This window comes from Chlorocebus sabaeus, chromosome 9 (genome assembly GCF_047675955.1).
Source record: "Chlorocebus sabaeus isolate Y175 chromosome 9, mChlSab1.0.hap1, whole genome shotgun sequence".
NCBI lineage: Eukaryota > Metazoa > Chordata > Mammalia > Primates > Cercopithecidae > Chlorocebus > Chlorocebus sabaeus.
The window spans coordinates 90,809,424-90,831,399 of NC_132912.1; the positions used below are offsets into that span (position 1 = coordinate 90,809,424).

The 21,976-nt window shown below is 35.3% G+C and overlaps 1 protein-coding gene across 1 annotated transcript in view; it reads left to right on the forward strand.

The window, feature by feature from the left end:
• The window catches only part of PTEN (phosphatase and tensin homolog), a gene marked incomplete at its 5' end in the record, with an annotated part of 104,064 nt that extends 83,403 nt beyond the window's left edge, over window positions 1-20,661 (forward strand). The window contains 4 exons of the mRNA XM_007963471.2: window positions 3,369-3,510; window positions 9,347-9,513; window positions 12,387-12,611; window positions 17,228-20,661. Coding sequence (XP_007961662.2) covers window positions 3,369-3,510; window positions 9,347-9,513; window positions 12,387-12,611; window positions 17,228-17,413 — 720 coding nt within the window. The remainder of the gene's footprint in view (window positions 1-3,368; window positions 3,511-9,346; window positions 9,514-12,386; window positions 12,612-17,227) is intronic.
• Between the last annotated feature and the right edge of the window lie 1,315 nt (window positions 20,662-21,976).

Consider the following 21,976-nt stretch of genomic DNA (forward strand, 5'->3'; position numbering starts at 1 on the left):
AAGGGTCAGCTGTGTAAATAATTTTCTTCATAATTAAAGTGGAAAAGGAGAGTTACCACTAGTAGAAAGTAGAACTGTGTACCCTTGAAGAGTGTGTGTGTGTGTGTGTGTGTGTGTGTGTGGTTACAGATCAATTTAACTTAAAACTTCTTGGTTAGAGATAAAACTGGTCTTTATTAGCCTTAATTTACATGAAAAATGCAAAATGTTAGGCCAGGCACAGTGGCTCATGCCTGTAATCACATAACTTTGGGAGACTGAGGTGAGCAGATCACTTGAGGTCAGGAGTTCAAGACAGCCTGGCCAACATGGTGAAACCCGTCTCTACTGAAAATACAAAAGCTAGCCAGGCGCAATGGCACATGCCTGCAATCCTAGCTACTTGGGAGACTGAGGCAGGAGAATTGCTTGAACCCGGGAGGCAAGGTTGCAGTGGGCTGAGATCGCACCACTGCACTTCAGAGTGGGTGACAGAGCGAGACTCCGTCTCAAAAAAAAAAAGAAAAATTTGAAAACACAGAGTATTTTTTAATCTGCAAGAGCTTTATAGCCTTTTATTCATATGTATAAGCTTTTAAAGATGAGTAAAATTTTAATTTAGTGTGGACTTTCCACTCATTTGAAATCCTACATTACAGGTGTTAATTCAATTTTAGTGAGTGTGCATCATGGCTCAGAGAGATAGGACTAGAATGAGGAGGTCACATTGGAGACTCTGAAACAGATACATGTGAGCCTCCCAACTTTTTAATATTTGTTAATCTAGAAATGTTGAATTTCGGGTGCTGACAAGGCAGCAGGTAGATAATAATTGCAAAGTTAAGAAAATAGACTATAATTTTGATGGTAAACTAATCGATTAAATTTTAAAATGTACTTTTCCATGGTTTTCTTTGAATTGTCAGTAATTTTGTTTCAACTGGTATTCATACATAAATTATTCACCCAATGTTGACAACTAGTAGATTTACATATTTTTTATGTTTGCCTATCCTTTTTTGAGTAAGGATTAACAGAATGTATAAACACCTACATTATAGGTACACTACTAATCACTTGCTACTTGAAAAAACCTAAAGCTTTGAAATCTTTTTTATTATTGCACACAGACTTATGCCAAAAATGGAGATAAAGAGAAAAATGTCATCCACTAAACCCCAACAAATAATGACAATGTGGTCTCCTCGTAGACTTGCATTGACTTAATTTTTAAAAAAAATTTTATTGCATATTTTGACTAGATTATAAATGCATGTGGTTAAAAAATTCACATGATTCAAAAAAGTTCCCCTCCCACTCATCTTCCATGTGATATTTCCTTTAGCTAACCTACTTAGCAATTCTGTATTTATCCTGCTAAACATGAATGACAGTTGTTTGCTGAAATTACATTGAATGTGATGTAATAAGTCATTGTAAGTTTACATTTTTTAGCTTTAATAATTTTTAATGTTTTAATGAAGGAGGAGTAGTACTGCTCTTCAAAGTACTACTACTTTCCCTTACCTTTTACTGTTTTGTTAAGAAAATCATACAGAAATAAAATTCCAGCGATTCAAAAACTGTACCTTAAGTACAGGTAGAGAATTGCTAAAACCGTATACTATTTTGTAGTTTTAGCATGCTTTTATGTAACTGCATCTGGTGTTTGATCCTCATGAGAACCCTGTTAAGAAGGAAGGGTACATATTATTGTCCTGATTTTCCTTCGAAAACACGTCAGAGTTTGTATTTTGACTGTCAGCATTGAAAATACAAGTCTTTTATTTATAAAATTGTGGTCTTTATACTGTGGCCAAAATCTTAAATCACTTGTCAGGGTTAGAAATGGTTTATACCTGTTTTTTTGACATTTATACACATACACACATATTTTTAAATTGTCTATAATAAAATCATGCGCATCTTTGAAAAAATATTAGGAGTACTACAATGGATACCTACATACTTGCTATTTATCATACCTGGTTTTTTGTTTGTTTGTTTGTTTTTTGAGACAGTCTGTCTCTGTTGTCCAGGCTGGAGTGCAGTGGCGCGATCTCAGCTCATTGCAACCTCCGTCTCCCAGGCTCAAGTGATTGTCCTGCCTCAACCTCCCAAGTAGCTGGGACTACAGGTACACACCACCACGCCCAGCTAATTTTTTGTATTTTTGGTAGAGACGGGGTTTCACCATGTTGGCCAGGCTGGTCTCGAACTCCTGACCTCAAGTGATCAGCCCGCCTTGGCCTCCCAAAGTGCTGAGATTACAGGTTGTGAGCCACTGTGCCCGGCCTGTTTTTAAATTCACATAAATATGTTTTATATTTTTCATTAGGGAGAATAAGGTTATTTGTGTCCAGAATTTTTAAGACACTGGGGAGATGTAGATGCCAGTAGTAATTTAAAGAGAAATAATTGCAAATTCTTTTTCCTCTTGAGTATACTTTCATTTAAATTACAGTTTTCTGTAAGTTACTTTTAACTGTTAAACTTCTTAATGTTGCTTATTGTTTGTCTTATATTTCTAGGTTGGATTTTTCTTAAGTCACATGTCTAATAAACCCTTAAATACCTCATTTATTCATCATCGTTAGTGAATGCATTATTGTACATATTAGATTTTTCTCTTTAGATAACTCAGCTTCCCCTATTAAATGCCACATATATATATTTTGTTTATGTTTTATTATTTAATCAACTCTTGAGAACTACATGCATTTTAATCATTCGTAATACTTACATTTTCTAAAATCCTTCATTTTCCCCTGGTTTCTTCAGCAAAGAGATGCATGTAGTACAGGGATAGCTTTACTTCTGTTAGAAGATTGTTGCACACATTTACATCATCTGCATACTCCTGTTTTTGTTGGACTCTAATGCCAGCATCAGTTTTTGCTGCTGCTATTTCTGCCTCTTAAAGGCAATATGCCTCTATCTAGTTTGCTGATTCTGATACGCTTTGCCCTGGAAAGTAGGTAATCAAGTTTGTGAGGAACTGTGTGTTTAAGGAGTCCATAAATCCTTGTGGGGAGCCCTAGGTGTAAAGAGCACAGCTGTAGGGCAGAGGCCTTTGACATTTATTTTGGATATGCAGTGGCCTTTGCCTATGGGGTTCATGGGTCAGAGCACTGTTGTGACCTTTGAATAAATGGGGTGTTACGATAATTGTTTCAAGGGAGAAGAGTTATTCTTATATTATCCTTTGTATTGATATTGCTCTTATTTATTACTGAGCTGGATTTAAGTATTAATCATTTAAGGTCAAATTTCTGATGTACATATGTTCTCCAATGGCTACAACCCAGTTACTATAGCAATTTAGTGAAATAACTATAATGGAACATTTTTTTTGAATTTGGCTTCTCTTTTTTTTTTCTGTCCACCAGGGAGTAACTATTCCCAGTCAGAGGCGCTATGTGTATTATTATAGCTACCTGTTAAAGAATCACCTGGATTATAGACCAGTGGCACTGTTGTTTCACAAGATGATGTTTGAAACTATTCCAATGTTCAGTGGCGGAACTTGCAGTAAGTGCTCTGAATTCTCATCCTTCCATGTATTGGAACAGTTTTCTTACCATATCTAGAAGTTTATATAAAAATTTAGAAAGAAATTTACCACATTTAAAATTTATGCAGGCGACTATATTTCTGAAGCATTTGAACAAATTAATTAGCTTTGTTGTTCAACTCATTGGGCTAAAGAAGCCAAAAGCAATGGGTTTTAATGTAGTCGAAGCCAAATTATATTTATGAAAGAAATATTCTGTGTTATACACCACATACAGCCCAATTCTGACCAGATGATGGAAGAACCTGTCCCATCAGAGGTCCAGCATGAGGTCCAGCAGAGGTCCACCAGAGGAGTTCAGCAATTTGCTGGTCTTAGGGCAGGGATCAAGTCCTTAATATCTTAGGAAAACTAGGTATTGACAGTAATGGTGACAAAGCAATAAAAAGGAAAGGAAGAAGTGATATAAGACATGGCAGCAAGCTGAAGTAAGATTAGTAAAGAATAGGAATCAAAGTATGTGGAGTGTTAGAGAAAACCTGGATTTAGATCCGGATTCCTATCCTAGATCTGTCATTAATCTATTGTGTAACCCTGGGCACATCATCTACCTCTCTTTGAGTTTGCTTGTCAATAAAATGAAGAGACTTTGAAATCTGAAACTTCTGGATAAGTATGAAGTACAGATTATGTCACTGATGTCTGCCTCTAATTTATTTCTCCCTTTTACCCTAATCTCTATAAGTCTACCTCAGTCATCCTGATCCTATCCTACTTCTCCGATGTTGTTTGTCAGATAGGTGTGATCATCATCATCAGATCTTTTCTGTATTCTTAGAGACAGATAACTTTATCAAAGACCGGAGTTTATTAGTATAGCATGTTAAATAAAGGCTTCTAAAGAGTCTCATTGATGCTCTTTACATCTCAGTACAGTTTTTAAAACTGCTGAATGCAAAGTACTGGGCTGTTGGAAGTGACTAACAAAGAAATGTAACAGATTCATAGAGAAGGAAAAAGGAAGAAAAAACTCATGCTCTTCTTGTAGTATTGATGTTAGTGTAAGAGCCAAGAAAAAGGTATAAAGTATCATGGAGATATTAAGGGAGAGAAAACATTCACTTTAGTAATCTTTCCTAATTTTCTAGTTTCCTCTTATGTACTATGATTTAATACTGTAGTAAAGCTTTAATAAAAAACTAGCTATATGTAATTAAGTGGGAGGTTGTGGGGCTAGGCATAAGGCTCACACCTGTAACCACAGCACTTTGGGAGGCTGAGGCAGGCAGATCACTTGATCTCAGGAGTTTGAGACCAGCCTGGGCAACAAGGTGAAACCCCATCTCTACTAAAAACACAAAAATTAGCTGGGCATGGTGGCGCGCACCTGTAGTCCCAGCTTCTCGGGAGACTGAGACAGGAGAATCGCTTGAACCTGGGAGGCCAAGGTTGCAGTGAGCCGAGATCATGCCACTGCACTCCATCCTGGGCATTGGAGCAAGACTTTGTCTTAGAAATAAATAAACAAAAATAAAATAAAATAAATGGGAGGTTCTGTGTATCAATTACAAATGCTACATTCAGAAAAGCTTTTGAAGGTTTTCAAACAGTTTCTTAAAGGAGGTTCACCAGCTCTTTATTGAACATTGGAAAAAACATACAGTTTAGATTGGCATTAAAACTGAAAGAAGTGGCCAGACGCAGTGGCTCACACCTGTAATCCCAGCACTTTGGAAGGCCGAGGTGGACAGGTCACCTGAGGTCAGGAGTTCAAGACCAGCCTGACCAACATGGTGAAACCCCAACTCTACTAAAAATACAAAAATTAGCCAGGCGTGGTGATGCATGCCTGTAGTCCCAGGTACTTGGAAGGCTGAGGCAGGAGAATCGCTTGAAGCCAGAGGTTACAGTGAGCCGAGATTGCGTCATTGCACTCCAGCCAAGGCAATAAGAGTAAGACTCCGCATCAAAAAAAAAAAAAAGACTCCTGAAAGAAGTATTACAGGCAATGGGAAATAGCTTGAGTTGAAGTGCAGCAGAAGGAAAAAGCTGGACAAGAATGTAGTGACAGATATTAGGTATGGAACGTATGACTGACTGTTAGAGGATCCTGAATGGGGATAACAGACTTGATTTGATAAATACTGAGATGTCATGATAACACTTGAGGATTAAACCATGTTTTTAAGGACAGTTGTATGCAAAGTTATAATCGCAAGAGTAAAACATAGTGGAAAAGAAACCAGTAATAAAACTTGCCTTAATGCAGGTATGCTAAGACAATCAAATGAGATTTCATTAATTTTTTATTTGCCATTTATAGCTAAAGATTTTGTAAAAGTTTTGATCCCAGTCAGGTGAAATAGTCACAGAAAGAAAGAAAAGTGAATCTGAGACTTGAAGACATTAATGTTGATATTTTGGTTTTAAACGTGGTTTAAATCTCGTAAAAGTGAGCTTCTCACATGACAATATTCAGTGGGTACTTGGGAGTATGGGTTCGAATCTAGGTAGGAGATATATCAATATTTTGGGCAGCATCAGGAAAGGGAGAGTAGTTAAGCCTTTCATATAAATATGGTCTAGTGTTTGGGGATGGGAAGGCTCGGAGGAAAGGAAGAAAAGGAGAGGGTGAAGACTGTGATAAGAATGGCAACTTGGGTTTAGGAAGAAGAGGAATCAATAAAGAAAACAGAGGTAGTGCTGAAAAATACAGCATCTTCTGTAGGGATTGGCAGCTTTTTCTTACTTGATTTTTGTCTTAGTATTTCCAAGTGATAGAAAAAGTTACTATACTCTAGACATTTAACAGGGTTAAAAATGTTACTGAAAGATGATCATTGTGGTTTTCTTTCAAGACTATAACAATATGTATATATCTAAGGAAATTTAATTCTGATTTTAAACAGTTGTTTTACTTGTATAAATTTAGGGACACAAGTGTAATTTTGTTACGTGTATAGATTGTGTAGTGGTCAAGTCAGGGCTTTTAGGGTGTCCATCATCTGAATAATATACATTGTACCCATTAAGTAATTTCTCATTATCTCCTCTCCCTTTCAAGTCTCCACTATCTCCCATTCTCTGCATTCTGATTTTCATTTGCTAGGTGTATTAGGTTGTTTTTGCGTTGCTATAAAGAAATACTGGAGGCTGAGTATTAAACAGTTTTAACCTGTTTTCTTTATAAATTCTTCTTTAATTGGTTCATGGTTCTGCACGCTATACAGAAAGCATAGCAGCATCTGCTTCTGGGGAGGCCTCAAGAAGCCTCCAATCATGGCTGAAGGCAAAAGGGGAGCATGGTGAGAATGGGAGCAAGAAAGAGAAGGAGTGGTGGGGATGCCAGCTCACTTATCACCAAGAGGATGGCCCAAGCCATTCATGTGGAATCTGCCCCCATGATTCAAGCACCTTCCACCAGGCCCCAGCTCTAGCATTGGGGATTACAATTCAACCTCAGATTTGGGAGGGAAAGATATCCAGACTATATCACTAAGTCTGGATCTTGTTGTTTATTTTTTGGAACATATTCAGTCATATACGAGGATATATGTTGTAGAAGTCCACAGAACCATACTAATATTGGACTTATGCTTGGTTAGGTCTTACCTATCTGAAACATGATATTCATATTGCAGAGAAGATTATTTTCTTTAGTGATTGAGGAAATCTTTACTACTTGTAAATTTTTATATAATACTAAAATATTTGAAGATGTACATTTTGGATGTAGTTTAATTGAAACCTGGAAGTACTATTAATTTGCTTTTGAAAGTCCTAAAATCAGGTTTATCAGATTCGGAATTAATGGAGTTTAAAAAGATTACAAGGCAGTTTTGCAATTTTATTCTGATTAATTTTATCACAGCTTTGGAATCCTACTGTTTATTTGCTTCTTCAAGTTAGATTTCCCAGTGAAATTTCAGTATCACATAAAGTCTTATGAAATGACTCATTGCACTTTGAACTTTGAGTGAAGGAAGGGAAATTTATTGATAGATTGTTGGTGTAATATTTCTCCTCTTTGTGGTAGCTTTTTCAAATAATGTATCTTAGAAGACCATGTTAGAATAACCTGCATGCTTTTATCAAACATATTAATTATGTGGTTGCTGATAGTTCTTTAAATATTACATAGAAATAGTAGTAGGTGTTTACTAAACTGGAAATTTCGTATAACTTGGTTTAGCTTTTGCCTTGTTCTCAGGACATTGATAAAAATGTAAGACTTTTGTTTATCTTTTAGAATAATGACACCTTTTGGTGCTGAGAATTTTTTGTTTGTTATATATATATACATGGTATAAATATAAAATATATTTAAATATAATATTTCTCATAACTTTATGTAAGCTTGTGTTTCTCTTTCTCTGTAATCTTTGCATGTTTTCTTCAAATGGCACTTCATAACCTCCTAAGGTTAATAAATTTCTTTGTAATGGACTTTTGTTTTCTAATTCCTCAACGTATGACAAATGAATTATATATACTTTGTCAAATTATTTAGGTAACTTTAAGTTTTTGATGTCCTGGGATCATAACATTCATCAGTCTTTAATTTCTGTCATTAAGGTCATTAGCTATAAATGAATTTATGAGTAGATTTAAAAAATAAAACATATAATCGTTCCCTTAACACACTTTCCCACAATTGCTAGTGTAAAAGCATGATGAATTTTGAGAAGTTATATTTTACCAGTTACTTTATTTTTTATTTCATTTTATTTTTTTTGAGACAGAGTCTTGCTCAGTCGCCCAGGCTGGAGTGCAGTGGCGCGATCTCAGCTCACTGCAAGCTCCGCCTCCCGGGTTCACTCCATTCTCCTGCCTCAGCCTCCCGAGTAACTGGGACTACAGGCGCCCTCCGCCACGCCCGGCTAATTTTTTGCATTTTTAGTAGAGACGGGGTTTCACCGTGTTAGCCAGGATGGTTTCGATCTCCTGACCTCATGATCCGCCCGCCTCGGCCTCCCAAAGTGCTGGGATTACAGGTGTAAGCCACCGCGCCCGGCCAGTTACTTTATTTTTTACCAGTTATTTAAAACAGACATGAGCCAAAGCCAGAATACTTGTTAATGAAAATGAGATGTTTTGGAGGAAAGGGAGGTTGTGCTGCAGTTTTTACTTGAACTCTGTTGCATTTCTTTACAGAAATTTCAAATCTTTTGTTTCCTGTTTCTTATGATGGTAGCATTATATATCTTTAAAATGTGATCTATAGGTAAAATGAATGATGGTTAATTTTTTTATAAATATTTAGACTTGTGTTTTTGAAATTTATTATAACATTGTTATAGGTTTTATCCTCTTTCTCTTGTGAACATGTAATGATTTATATTTTGTGATCTTTGCCACATGCTAGAGACTTCAGAATACTATAGCAAATATCTGTCTTCTTTATGTTTTAAAATTTTTCCTGACCACTGCCTGTTGATACCTGTCTTAAAAGTTATTTTGATGTTGTTCACAAATGTACCAGATAATTATTTCATCGTTTTTAATGCTTAAAGTTTTTATTTATATTAGGATTTTTAGTATGATTTTAATGTTAAAGTTTTGAAGTTATTCTGCCGCTAAAAGTCTAATCTTGGGACTTACTATTCAGGAAACAGAAATTGACTTTTATACAAGTAATAGGACCTTATTTTGAAAGTTCAAACTGGAGAAAATCTTACATTTTTTCTATTTCTATTTCATTTATTTCCATTGATTTGCTTTAGATCAAGATTGCAGATGCGGAATCCATATTTTGTGAATATTGCTGATATTAATCATTAAAATCACTTTTGACAGTTTGACAGTTAAAGGCATTTCCTGTGAAATGATACTAGTATGTATTTAACCATGCAGATCCTCAGTTTGTGGTCTGCCAGCTAAAGGTGAAGATATATTCCTCCAATTCAGGCCCCACACGACGGGAAGACAAGTTCATGTACTTTGAGTTCCCTCAGCCGTTACCTGTGTGTGGTGATATCAAAGTAGAGTTCTTCCACAAACAGAACAAGATGCTAAAAAAGGTTTGTACTTTACTTTTATTGGGAGAAATATCCAAAATACGGACAGATTAAAAGCTATATTTTATTTTATGACATGTAAGGAACTATAATTTGTTTTCTATTAGATGTGCAGGTGTTTTGCTTACTCTGGCATTGATGAGACACTATAAGGGTAAATAATCCTATTTGAAGGAAAAGGCCTTACAGCATTGGAACATGAGAGGAATTTTCCTTAACAAGGATGGTTAACTGAGAAGAAATTAGCATGGGACCAAGATTTTAAAAATTCTGGTCTATAGTAGAAATGAGATCTGTTCTGTGGTCTTACATAGTGACACAAACCACTTTTTCTTCATTTTGGCTTATGTTTCTTTTTCTTTCCCCTTTTTCTTTTCCTTTTTGTTAGAGAGAGGGTCTCGTTCTATTGTCCAGGCTGAGTAGCTAAGACTACAAGCATATGCCACCACACCCAGCTAATTTTTTTTATTTTTATTTTTATTTTGTAGGGAAAGGGTCTCACTGTGTTGCCCAGTCTGGTCTCAAACTCCTGGGCACAAGCAGTCCTCATGCTTCGGCATCCCAAAGTGTTGGAATTATAGGAGTGAGCCATCATGCCTGACCTTATGTTTCTTAAGACTTGATTATTTTCTATTTAGCTTCTGTGGATTTACTGATTAGTTTTTTAACTAGGAGAGAAATCAGTAAGAAGAGGAAGTAATAAAGAATGAAAACATGGTATTGAAATGTGCAGGTTTAGAAAGTTAATCAAGTTTCAATTTGATTGACCTGTATTTAGAGAAGGCAACGACTTAGTTTAAAACCAACTACTGGCCCAGCGCGGTGGCTCACGCCTGTAATTCCAACACTTTGGGAGGCTGAGGCAGGCAGATCACCTGAGGTCAGGTGCTCGAGACCAGCCTGGTCAACATGGTAAAACCCTGTCTCTACTAAAAATACAAAAAAATTAGCCAGGTATGGTGGCAGGTGCCTGTTATCCCAGCTACTCAGGAGGATTGAGGCAGGAGAATTGCTTGAACCCAAGAGGTGGAGGTTGCATGAGCCAAGAATGCACTGTTGCACTCCAGCCTGGGCAACAAGAGTGAAACTCTGTCTCAAAGAAAAAGGAAAAACAAAAACAAAAACCAACTGTCTTCATTTAAAATATTAAATGTGTATATTTAAAGTGAGACTAAGGTGCAACATTTTTAGATAGTAATGAAGAAAAGCAGTAAATTCGTATTGTTGCTGCCTTGTTAAACATACTAGATAGCATATTGCTAATCTTTAAACATTCTCAATAATAGGATATATTTAGTTGTTCTGATTTTTAGCTTTTCTTTTGAAAGAAAATTAGAGGAAGTTTCATTTACTGCACAATTTTAAATGCTGCTTTGATGTATCAGAAGAAATATAATTTCCTTTATCCAGAATCCAAGTAGCTGGGGAAAAAAATCAAAATGTACTGAACATCTTTTTTTAAACCAGAAACCCATTTCCTATCATCTGTACAAGTAAAAGTTAAATATCTCTCAATAACTTTGAAAAATTATTTTTTGATAATCCAGGAAGTATTAACAACTGTTTTAAAATTAAGATAACTAGTAATTTTTATTTTGCTTTCAAAAATAGGCACCTACATCATCATCTCTGCATACCTTTAGGAATTTACTAATTCTTATTTCCCTTCATCTGTACTTTAACACATGCAAAATTGAAGGTTAATTACTTAGGATTTACTTGTTTATCCTTGACTACACAAATTTCCATTTTATTGATTTTCCCTGCCTTATTTAAGAATATGCTGTGATTAAAACAGACAAAAAGTTTTAGTATAATCCATATATATATATGGAATTCACCTTTTTGTTATTTAAATATTATTAGCTTATTTTCTTCTAATTCTAAGTAAAATACAGTTACTGGCTGAAATAATTGAAATAAGCAAAAAAAATGTAAAGACTTGTAAACAAAGTTACTTTGTCAGGTACTGCTAAAAGATGCAATGAAATTTAAGACATAATATCCTTAAAGATCTTATTTTCTAGGGGAAAAAAAACTTTAAGATAAATTAGAATAAAAGATTTAAATGGCATTTTAAGGTACCAATAAGATGACACAAGGCTGTACATCATTAATTGCCAAATTATTTATGCAGGCCAGATTTCTGTGTTAGTCAATAGAGGTTTAAAGTGATGAACTTCTGTTGTGGTTTTTTATTAAGAAAGTATTATCTTATTAGAAGTGATTTTTTTAAGAACAAGCATTTTATAACATCAAAAGAAATCAGTAGTACTCTTCCCTATCCCCTCATATTTATTCTGAAAGTATTCAAGCATTATATTGTCATGTAAGAAAGTGGAGCTTCTCATGTTTGTATTGCTGTAGAAGTAAACGTGTATTTGTGGTGTGTCATCAGGGAAGTTGCACTCACCTTCCAAGAACTTTTGTTAAAGTAAATCTTGGAATAGGTAGCTCATTTGAAAAGTAGAAGAAATTAAGTCCATATCTGAATTTTGTTTTTATATGTATGTACACATAAACTAAAAACATATTTAAAGCTAGTATTAGACTAGAAAAGAGGTTTTTTTACTTAAAAATTTAAGACAAAAGTAATTTATCTTAGATCTTGTGAGATTGTATTTTTGGTTTAAAATTTGAGTGCCGAAAAATCATGTGAATGAAAATGCAACAGATAACTCAGATTGCCTTATAATAGTCTTTGTGTTTACCTTTATTCAAAATATCAAATGATCGTTTATTTTGTTGACATTTTGGCAAATGTTTAACACAGGTGACATATTTTCTTTTTTTAAAAAATAAAACATCATTAAATAAAATGTGTCATTTCATTTCTTTTTCTTTCTTTCTTTCTTTCTTTTTTTTTTTTTTTTTAGGACAAAATGTTTCACTTTTGGGTAAATACATTCTTCATACCAGGACCAGAGGAAACCTCAGAAAAAGTAGAAAATGGAAGTCTATGTGATCAAGAAATTGATAGCATTTGCAGTATAGAGCGTGCAGATAATGACAAGGAATATCTAGTACTTACTTTAACAAAAAATGATCTTGACAAAGCAAATAAAGACAAAGCCAACCGATACTTTTCTCCAAATTTTAAGGTCAGTTAAATTAAACATTTTGTGGGGGTTGGTGACTTGTATGTGTGTGATGTGTGTTTAATTCTAGGAGTACAGCTGATGAAGAACTTGCTTGACAAGTTTTTAAATTATGTATTATTTAGAAGCTGTGTTTACATAGCAGTAACATGAAAGTTTCTAATAAAATACCCAATGTACACAGAGTCAAAAAAGCTGCAATTTTCCTTTTCCCAATTCTTTGTTGTTGTTTGGTAAAATCTGGTGCAAAGGTGCGGGAGGGGGCTAAATGACTGGGATATGAAGTAGGAATGGGAGAGGAAAGAAATGGATGGGAACTCAGTCATTTGGGAATGATTGATATTGAATGTTTTTACTGCTTCCACTCCTGTCTCCTTTCCAATTTATTCTCAACCCCTCAGAGTGATCTTAAAAATAGACTTGATTGTGTCACTTCTGTTTACACTTTATAAAGACCTTGTGTTTTTTTTTTTTTTTTTTTTACCATGACCTACAAGGACCAGCATAATTTAGCACAGGCCTACCTCCTACATCAGCACTAATCACCTTCTCTTTTTGCTTCTTGAGATTCAGTCATACTGGTCTCTCTTCAGTTCTTCAAAATGCTAAGCTTCTGCCTCTAGTCGTTCCACTTCTTTTCCTTCTCCCGGTACCTTTTCATCTCAACCTTTTCCCCCGACCTTCTCATAGCTATCTTCATATTTCCAGCCTTAGCTTCAATCTCATATTCTCTGAAGGTCTCTGATTGTCCTCATGTTATTCTTTTTTTAAAAAAAATCCTATTTCCTTATATTGTGTCTTACAATTATTTGGTTTGTTTCATTTTTGTGTATATGTGATATGTGTATTTATACATAGGTATATATATCTACTTATAGACAATAATTCTTCAGATTAAAAAAATCTGATTTGTAAACATTCCCAAATGGTTTGCCATTTTTTTCTTCCCCTTTCCTATTTCTTGTTCTACCTGATTTTCCCCTGTTCATTCACCACACTCTTTTCTTTCACTTTTTTACTCTCTCTTAATTTGTCATTCAGTTTTTATAACGTGTAACAAATCTAACTGTAGCTTCTGAGTTTTTAAGAATATTGCAGTAATACTTCACCTGTAATCCCAGCACTTTGGGAGGCTAAGGCAGGCAGAGCACTTGAGGCTAGGAGTTTAAGACCAGCCAGGCCAATATGGCGAAACCCTGTCTGCACTAAAAATACAAAAATTAGCTGGGCGTGGTGTCACACACCTGTAATCCCAGCTACTTGGGAGGCTGAGGCACAAGAATTGCTTGAGCCTGGGAGGTGGAGGTTGCAGTGAGCCGAGATCACACCAGTGCACATGCACTTCAGCGACACAGCAAGACTCTCTCTTAAAAAAAAAAGAAAAGAAAGAAAGAAATATATATATATGTTTGTATATTGGTAGTAATAGTAATACTTAAAAAAAAGTAAAGGGGCCCCTACATGTTTTAAGTGAAAATAGATCTAACGTTAAATGCCTTTAGCTCTTAAATTTTTTTAAGTGTTTAGAAATTTCCCTTTTTAAAAAATTTTAATACATAATAATTGTACATATTTATGGGATACAGAGTGATATTTTCATGTATGCAGTATGTGATGATCAAATCAGGATAAGAGCATATGAATCACCTTAAACATTTGTCATTTGTTTGTGTTGGGAACATTTAAACTTCTATCTTCTAGCTATTTGAAAATATACGGTAAATTATTATTGACTAGTTACAGTTCTATAGAATGCTATAATTTATTCCTCCTGTCTGTAATTTTTTGTCTTTTAACCAACATCTGCCTATCCTCCCCTACCCCTCCCTTTCCCAGCCTCTAATAACCACACTCCTATGAGCTCAACTTTTTTAGCTCCCATATATGAGTGAGAACATACAGTATTTATCTTTCTGTACCTGACTTATTTTACTTGACATCATGTCCTCCGGGCTAGACATTCTCTTTAGAATCCACAGGTTTCCTTTCTTGTCTCTAAATCTGCATTTTGCTCAACCACTAACTTTTAAAATGTCTTTTTCCCTTTAGTTTTATTGTTTTTTCTGTTTCAATATTGCAAGACGTGGCCGGGCGCGGTGGCTCAAGCCTGTAATCCCAGCACTTTGGGAGGCCGAGATGGGCGGATCACGAGGTCAGGAGATCGAGACCATCCTGGCTAACACGGTGAAACCCCGTCTCTACTAAAAATACAAAAAACTAGCCGGGCGAGGTGGCGGCGCCTGTAGTCCCAGCTACTTGGGAGGCTGAGGCAGGAGAATGGCGTGAACCCGGGAGGCGGAGCTTGCAGTGAGCTGAGATCCGGCCACTGCCCTCCAGCCTGGGCGACAGAGCAAGACTCCGTCTCAAAAAAAAAAAAAAAAAAAAAAAAAAAAAAAAAAATATTGCAAGACGTTTTATATTTGTGACTACAAAGAGAGACAGGATAGAGAGTAATCTTGGTTTGTGTGTTTTTTGTTTTTTAGCTAGGATGATTAGAGAAGGCCCAACCAAGCAAATAACATTTAAGCAGAGGCCTAAATCATGAGTGAGTTATACAAATATCTGGGAAAAGAGGGAAGAGTAGAGATGCAGAAGCCCTTAGACAAGAATGAGCTTGGTATATTTGAAGAGTGGATACGTCATTTTGACTAAAACAGAGTGGACGAGAAAACCAGTCCAAGTGTAAAGATACTAGTATGTGTTCAGCATAGGAAGGATGTCATCTGAATTTTGTGTTTAATATTCCCTGTGTTAATGCTTTCAAAACATAGACGAGTGAGGCAAGTAGGGAGAAGGGGTAATAATGGAAGCTGGGAGATTGGTTAAGAGGCACTTGACCATCCTGGCTAACATGGTGAAACCCCATCTCTACTAAAAATACAAAAAATTAGCCAGGCATGGTGGCGGGCACCTGTAGTCCCAGCTACTCGGGAGGCTGAGGCAGGAGAATGGCGTGAACCTGGGAGGCGGAGCTTGCAGTGAGCCAAGATCCCACCACTGCACTCCAGCCTGGGCGACAGAGCGAGAGTCTGTCTCAAAAAAAAAAAAAAAAAAAAAAAAAAAAAAAAAAAAAAAAAAAGGCATTTGAATAGTTTAGTAAAGGTGAGAGATGATGTTTGCTTCTTGTTGCCCCTCACTGTGTAGAATAGTGGCAGTGAAGGGTAACAAGAAGCTGTCAGATTAACTTAAAGAGTTTACTGATGCAGTGGATGTTGGTTGTAAGAGAAGAATTGATAATGACTCTTAGATAATAGGGGAGGGGCTGTCGATATAATGAAGAAGGGATTGAAGTCAGATCTGATTTAAATCTCACAGCCACTACCTACTGTTAATAGATATGTAGCCTTTAACAAGTTCCCTAACCTTTCTGGGCCGTAGCTACCTCCCCTTGGAAATGGAAATACCTAACATGTAGGGTTGTTTTGACAGTTATTTTCACTAGGCATGTAAAGGCCCTTGGCTCTCTGTTTAGACCACTATATTATGTTAATATCTCTCTCCTTCCTCCCTTTAGGTAAAGTTTTTAGGGCTAATAAATCCCAGTATCAATGTTGATCAGTAGTTTGTGTCTGTGTAGTGTTGTTTATATCAAAAACTACATTGAAGCCGGGCACAGTGGCTAACACCTAAAATCTCAACCTTTGGGAGGCCAAGGTGGGCAGATCACCTGAACTAAGGAGTTTGAGACCAGCCTGGGCAACATGGTGAAATCCTGTCTCTACAAAAAATATAAAAGCTGGCTAGGTGTGGTGGCATGCACCTGTAGTCCCAGCTACTTGGGAGGCTGAGGTGGGAGGATCACTTGATCCTGGGAGTTTGAGCCTGCAGTAAGCTGTGGAGATGCCACTGCACCCTAGTCTGGGTGACAGAGCAAGACCCTGTCTCAAAAAAAAAAACAAAAAACAGAAAGAAATACATTGATTTTTCTCATAGGTAGTAAGAGAAACATTCTTTTTGAACTCAGTCATTTGTGAATTGAATTTTATAATGCAAAGGCTATATTATGTAAACTAGTGATGACTTTCAATCTGCATTTGTTTTATATAATTGTTTAGTTAATGTTTGCAGCTTATATTGAAAAATAAAATTGAGGTTGGGCGTGGTGGCTCACACCTGTAATCCCAGCACTTTGGGAGGCTGAGGTAGGTAGATTGCCTGAGCTCAGGAGTTTGAGGTCAGCCTGGGCAACATGATGAAACCCCATTTCTACTACAGTACAAAAAACTAGCTGGGCGTGGTGGTGTGCACCTGTAGCCCCAGCTGTTTGGGATGCTAAGGCACGAGAATTGCTTGAACCTGGGAGGCAGAGGTTGCAGTGAGCTGAGATCATGCCACTGCACTCCAGCCTGGCAACAGAGCAAGACTGTCTCCAGAAATAAAAATAAATAAATTGTATTAACATCCTGATAGTTTATCTGTTCACTACCTAGCAAGAAAGAAAATGTTGAACACCTTAATAAGAAGAGGGTCATTTAAAAGACCTCTTCAAGATCATGTTTGTTATAGTGCTGTTCATCTGCAAAATGGAATAAAAAAATTAATCTGTTAAAATATATTTCACTAAATAGTTTAAGATGAGTCATATTTGTGGGTTTTCATTTTAAATTTTCTTTCTCTAGGTGAAGCTGTACTTCACAAAAACAGTAGAGGAGCCGTCAAATCCAGAGGCTAGCAGTTCAACTTCTGTAACACCAGATGTTAGTGACAATGAACCTGATCATTATAGATATTCTGACACCACTGACTCTGATCCAGAGAATGAACCTTTTGATGAAGATCAGCATACACAAATTACAAAAGTCTGAATTTTTTTTTATCAAGAGGGATAAAATACCATGAAAACAAACTTGAATAAACTGAAAATGGACCTTTTTTTTTTTTAATGGCAATAGGACATTGTGTCAGATTACCAGTTATAGGAACAATTCTCTTTTCCTGACCAATCTTGTTTTACCCTATACATCCACAGGGTTTTGACACTTGTTGTCCAGTTGAAAAAAGGTTGTGTAGCTGTGTCATGTATATACCTTTTTGTGTCAAAAGGACATTTAAAATTCAATTAGGATTAATAAAGATGGCACTTTCCAATTTTATTCCAGTTTTATAAAAAGTGGAGACAGACTGATGTGTATACGTAGGAATTTTTTCCTTTTGTGTTCTGTCACCAACTGAAGTGGCTAAATACTGGTTCACATCCTACCCCTTTGCACTTGTGGCAACAGATAAGTTTGCAGTTGGCTAAGAGAAGTTTCCGAAGGGTTTTGCTACATTCTAATGCATGTATTCGGGTTAGGGGAACGGAGGGAATGCTCAGAAAGGAAATACATTTTATGCTGGACTCTGGACCATATACCATCTCCAGCTATTTACACACACCTTTCTTTAGCATGCTACAGTTATTAATCTGGACATTCGAGGAATTGGCCGCTGTCACTGCTTGTTGTTTGCGCATTTTTTTTAAAGCATATTGGTGCTAGAAAAGGCAGCTAAAGGAAGTGAATCTGTATTGGGGTACAGGAATGAACCTTCTGCAACATCTTAAGATCCACAAATGAAGGGATATAAAAATAATGTCATATATAAGAAACACAGCAACAATGACTTAACCATATAAATGTGGAGGCTATCAACAAAGAATGGGCTTGAAACATTATAAAAATTGACAATGATTTATTAAATATGTTTTCTCAATTGTAACGACTTCTCCATCTCCTGTGTAATCAAGGCCAGTGCTAAAAGTCAGATGCTATTAGTACCTACATCAGTCAACAACTTACACTTATTTTATTAGTTTTCAATCATATACCTGCTGTGGATGCTTCATGTGCTGCCTGCAAGCTTCTTTTTTCTCATTAAATATAAAATATTTTGTAATGCTGCACAGAAATTTTCAATTTGAGATTCTACAGTAAGCGTTTTTTTTCTTTGAAGATTTATGATGCACTTATTCAATAGCTGTCAGCTGTTCCACCATTTTGACCTTACACATTCTATTACAATGAGTTTTGCAGTTTTGCACATTTTTTAAATATCATTAACTGTTAGGGAATTTTACTTGAATACTGAATACATATAATGTTTATATAAAAAAGGACATTTTTGTTAAAAAGGAAATTAGAGTTGCAGTAAACTTTCAATGCTGCACAAAAAAAAAGGACATTTGATTTTTCAGTAGAAATTGTCCTACATGTGCTTTATTGATTTGCTATTGAAAGAATAGGTTTTTTTTTTTTTTTTTTTTTTTTTTAAATGTGCAGTGTTGAATCATTTCTTCATAGTGCTACCCCGAGTTGGGACTAGGGCTTCAATTTCACTTCTTAAAAAATTTCATCATATATTTGATATGCCCAGACTGCATACGATTTTAAGCGGAGTACAACTACTATTGTAAAGCTAATGTGAAGATACTATTAAAAAAGGATTTTTTTTCCAGAAATTTGGTGTCTTCAAATTATACCTTCACCTTGACGTTTGAATATCCAGCCATTATATAACTTATTGGTGCTGAAATTGTTCACTAGCTGTGGTCTGACCTAGTTAATTTACAAATACAGATTGAATAGGACCTACTAGAGCAGCATTCATAGAGTTTGATGGCAAATAGATTAGGCAGAACTTCATCTAAAATATTCTTAGTAAATAATGTTGACATGTTTTACATACCTTGTCAGTTTCATTCAACAATTTTTAAATTTTTAACAAAGCTCTTAAGATTTACACATTTATATTTAAACATCGATGAGTATTGATTGATTACTCCTAAGTTAAATTGGTAAAGTTAGAGACAACTATTCCTAACACCTCACCATTGAAATTTATATGCCACCTTGTCTTTCATAAAAGCTGAAAATTGTTACCTAAAATGAAAATCAACTTCATGTTTTGAAGATAGTTATAAATATTATTCTTTGTTACAATTTTGGGCACCGCATATTAAAACATTTATTGTTCCAATATGTAACATGGAGGGCCAGGTCATAAATAATGACATTATAATGGGCTTTTGCACTGTTATTATTTTTCCTTTGGAATGTGAAGGTCTGAATGAGGGTTTTGATTTTGAATGTTTCAATGTTTTTGAGAAGCCTTGCTTACATTTTATGGTGTAGTCATTGGAAATGGAAAAATGGCATTATATATATTATATATATAAATATATATTATACATACTCTCCTTACTTTATTTCAGTTACCATCCCCATAGAATTTGACAAGAATTGCTATGACTGAAAGGTTTTCGAGTCCTAATTAAACCTTTATTTATGGCAGTATTCATAATTAGCCTGAAATGCATTCTGTAGGTAATCTCTGAGTTTCTGGAATGTTTTCTTAGACTTTTTGGATGTGCAGCAGCTTACATGTCTGAAGTTACTTGAAGGCATCACTTTTAAGAAAGCTTACAATTGGGCCCTGTACCATCCCAAGTCCTTTGTAGCTCCTCTTGAACATGTTTGCCATACTTTTAAAAGGGTAGTTGAATAAATAGCGTCACCATTCTTTGCTGTGGCACAGGTTATAAACTTAAGTGGAGTTTACCGGCAGCATCAAATGTTTCAGCTTTAAAAAATAAAAGTAGGGTACAAGTTTAATGTTTAGTTATAGAAATTTTGTGCAATATGTTCATAACGATGGCTGTGGTTGCCACAAAGTGCCTCGTTTACCTTTAAATACTGTTAATGTGTCATGCATGCAGATGGAAGGGGTGGAACTGTGCACTAAAGTGGGGGCTTTAACTGTAGTGTTTGGCAGAGTTGCCTTCTACCTGCCAGTTCAAAAGTTCAACCTGTTTTCCTATAGAATATATATACTAAAAAATTTCAGTCTGTTAAACAGCCTTACTCAATTCAGCCTCTTCAGATACTCTTGTGCTGTGCAGCAGTGGCTCTGTGTGTAAATGCTATGCACTGAGGATACACAAAAATACCAATATGATGTGTACAGGATAATGCCTCATCCCAATCAGATGTCCATTTGTTATTGTGTTTGTTAACAACCCTTTATCTCTTAGTGTTATAAACTCCACTTAAAACTGATTAAAGTCTCATTCTTGTCATTGTGTGGGTGTTTTATTAAATGAGAGTTTATAATTCAAATTGCTTAAATCCATTGAAGTTTTAATTAATGGGCAGCCAAATGTGAGTAAAAAGCTTTCAGTTTTTTTTTTTCCTGCTGTCCTTCAAAGCCTACTGTTAAAAAAAAAAAAAAAAAAAAAAATGACCTGGGAGTAGAGTATCTGTCTACTCATGTTTAATTAAGAAAAACACATTTTTAGGGCTTTAGTCATCATTTCATAAATTGTATAAACACATTAAATAGCATTCTAGTCCTGAAAAAGTTCAAGATTCTTGGAAAATTGTGCATATTTTTATTAGGCCAGATGTTTGAAGATAATTCCCCAGAATGGATTTGATACTTTAGATTTCAGTTTTGTGGCTTTTCTCTATTATTCATACTCTGCCATCAGCATATGGAAAACTTCATCTACTCATCATGACTTGTGCCATATAAAAATTGATATTTTGGGATATTCTAAAGGACTTTTTGTACTTGAATTTAATCATGTTGTTTCTAATATTCTTAAAAGCTTGAAGACTAAAGCATATCCTTTCAACAAAGCATAGTAAGGTAATAAGAAAGTGTAGTTTGTACAAGTGTTTAAAAAATAAAGTAGACAATGTTACAGTGGGACTTATTTCAAGTTTACATTTTCTCCATGTAATTTTTTAAAAAGTAAATGAAAAATGTGCAATAATGTAAAATATGAAGTGTATGTGTACACACATTTTATTTTTAGGTATCTTAGGTATACGTATGGCTGAAAACTATACTGGAGTCTAAAAGTATTCTAATTTATAAGAAGATATTTTGGTGATGTTTGAAAAATAGAAATGTGCTAGTTTTGTTTTTATATCATGTCCTTAGTATGTTGTAATATGAGCTGGCTTGGTTCAGTAAATGCCATCACCATTTCCATTGAGAATTTAAAACTCACCAGTGTTTAATATGCAGGCTTCCAAAGGCTTATGAAAAAAATCAAGACCCTTAAATCTAGTTAATTTGCTGCTAACATAAAACTCTTTTGTTTCTTTTATTTTTGCCAGATAATTAGACACACATCTAAAGCTTAGTTTTAAATGGCTTAAGTATAGCTATTGATTAGTGCTGTTGCTAGTGCAGAAAGAAATGTTTGTGAATGGAAACAAGAATATTTAGCCCAAACTGTTGTAAGGACAGTACCTGAAAACCAGGAAACAGGATAATGGAAAAAATCTTTTAAAGATGAAATGTTGGAACCAACTTTCTTATAGAATTAATTATATGTGGCTATAGAAAGCCTAATGATTTTGCTTATTTTTGAGAGCAAATTA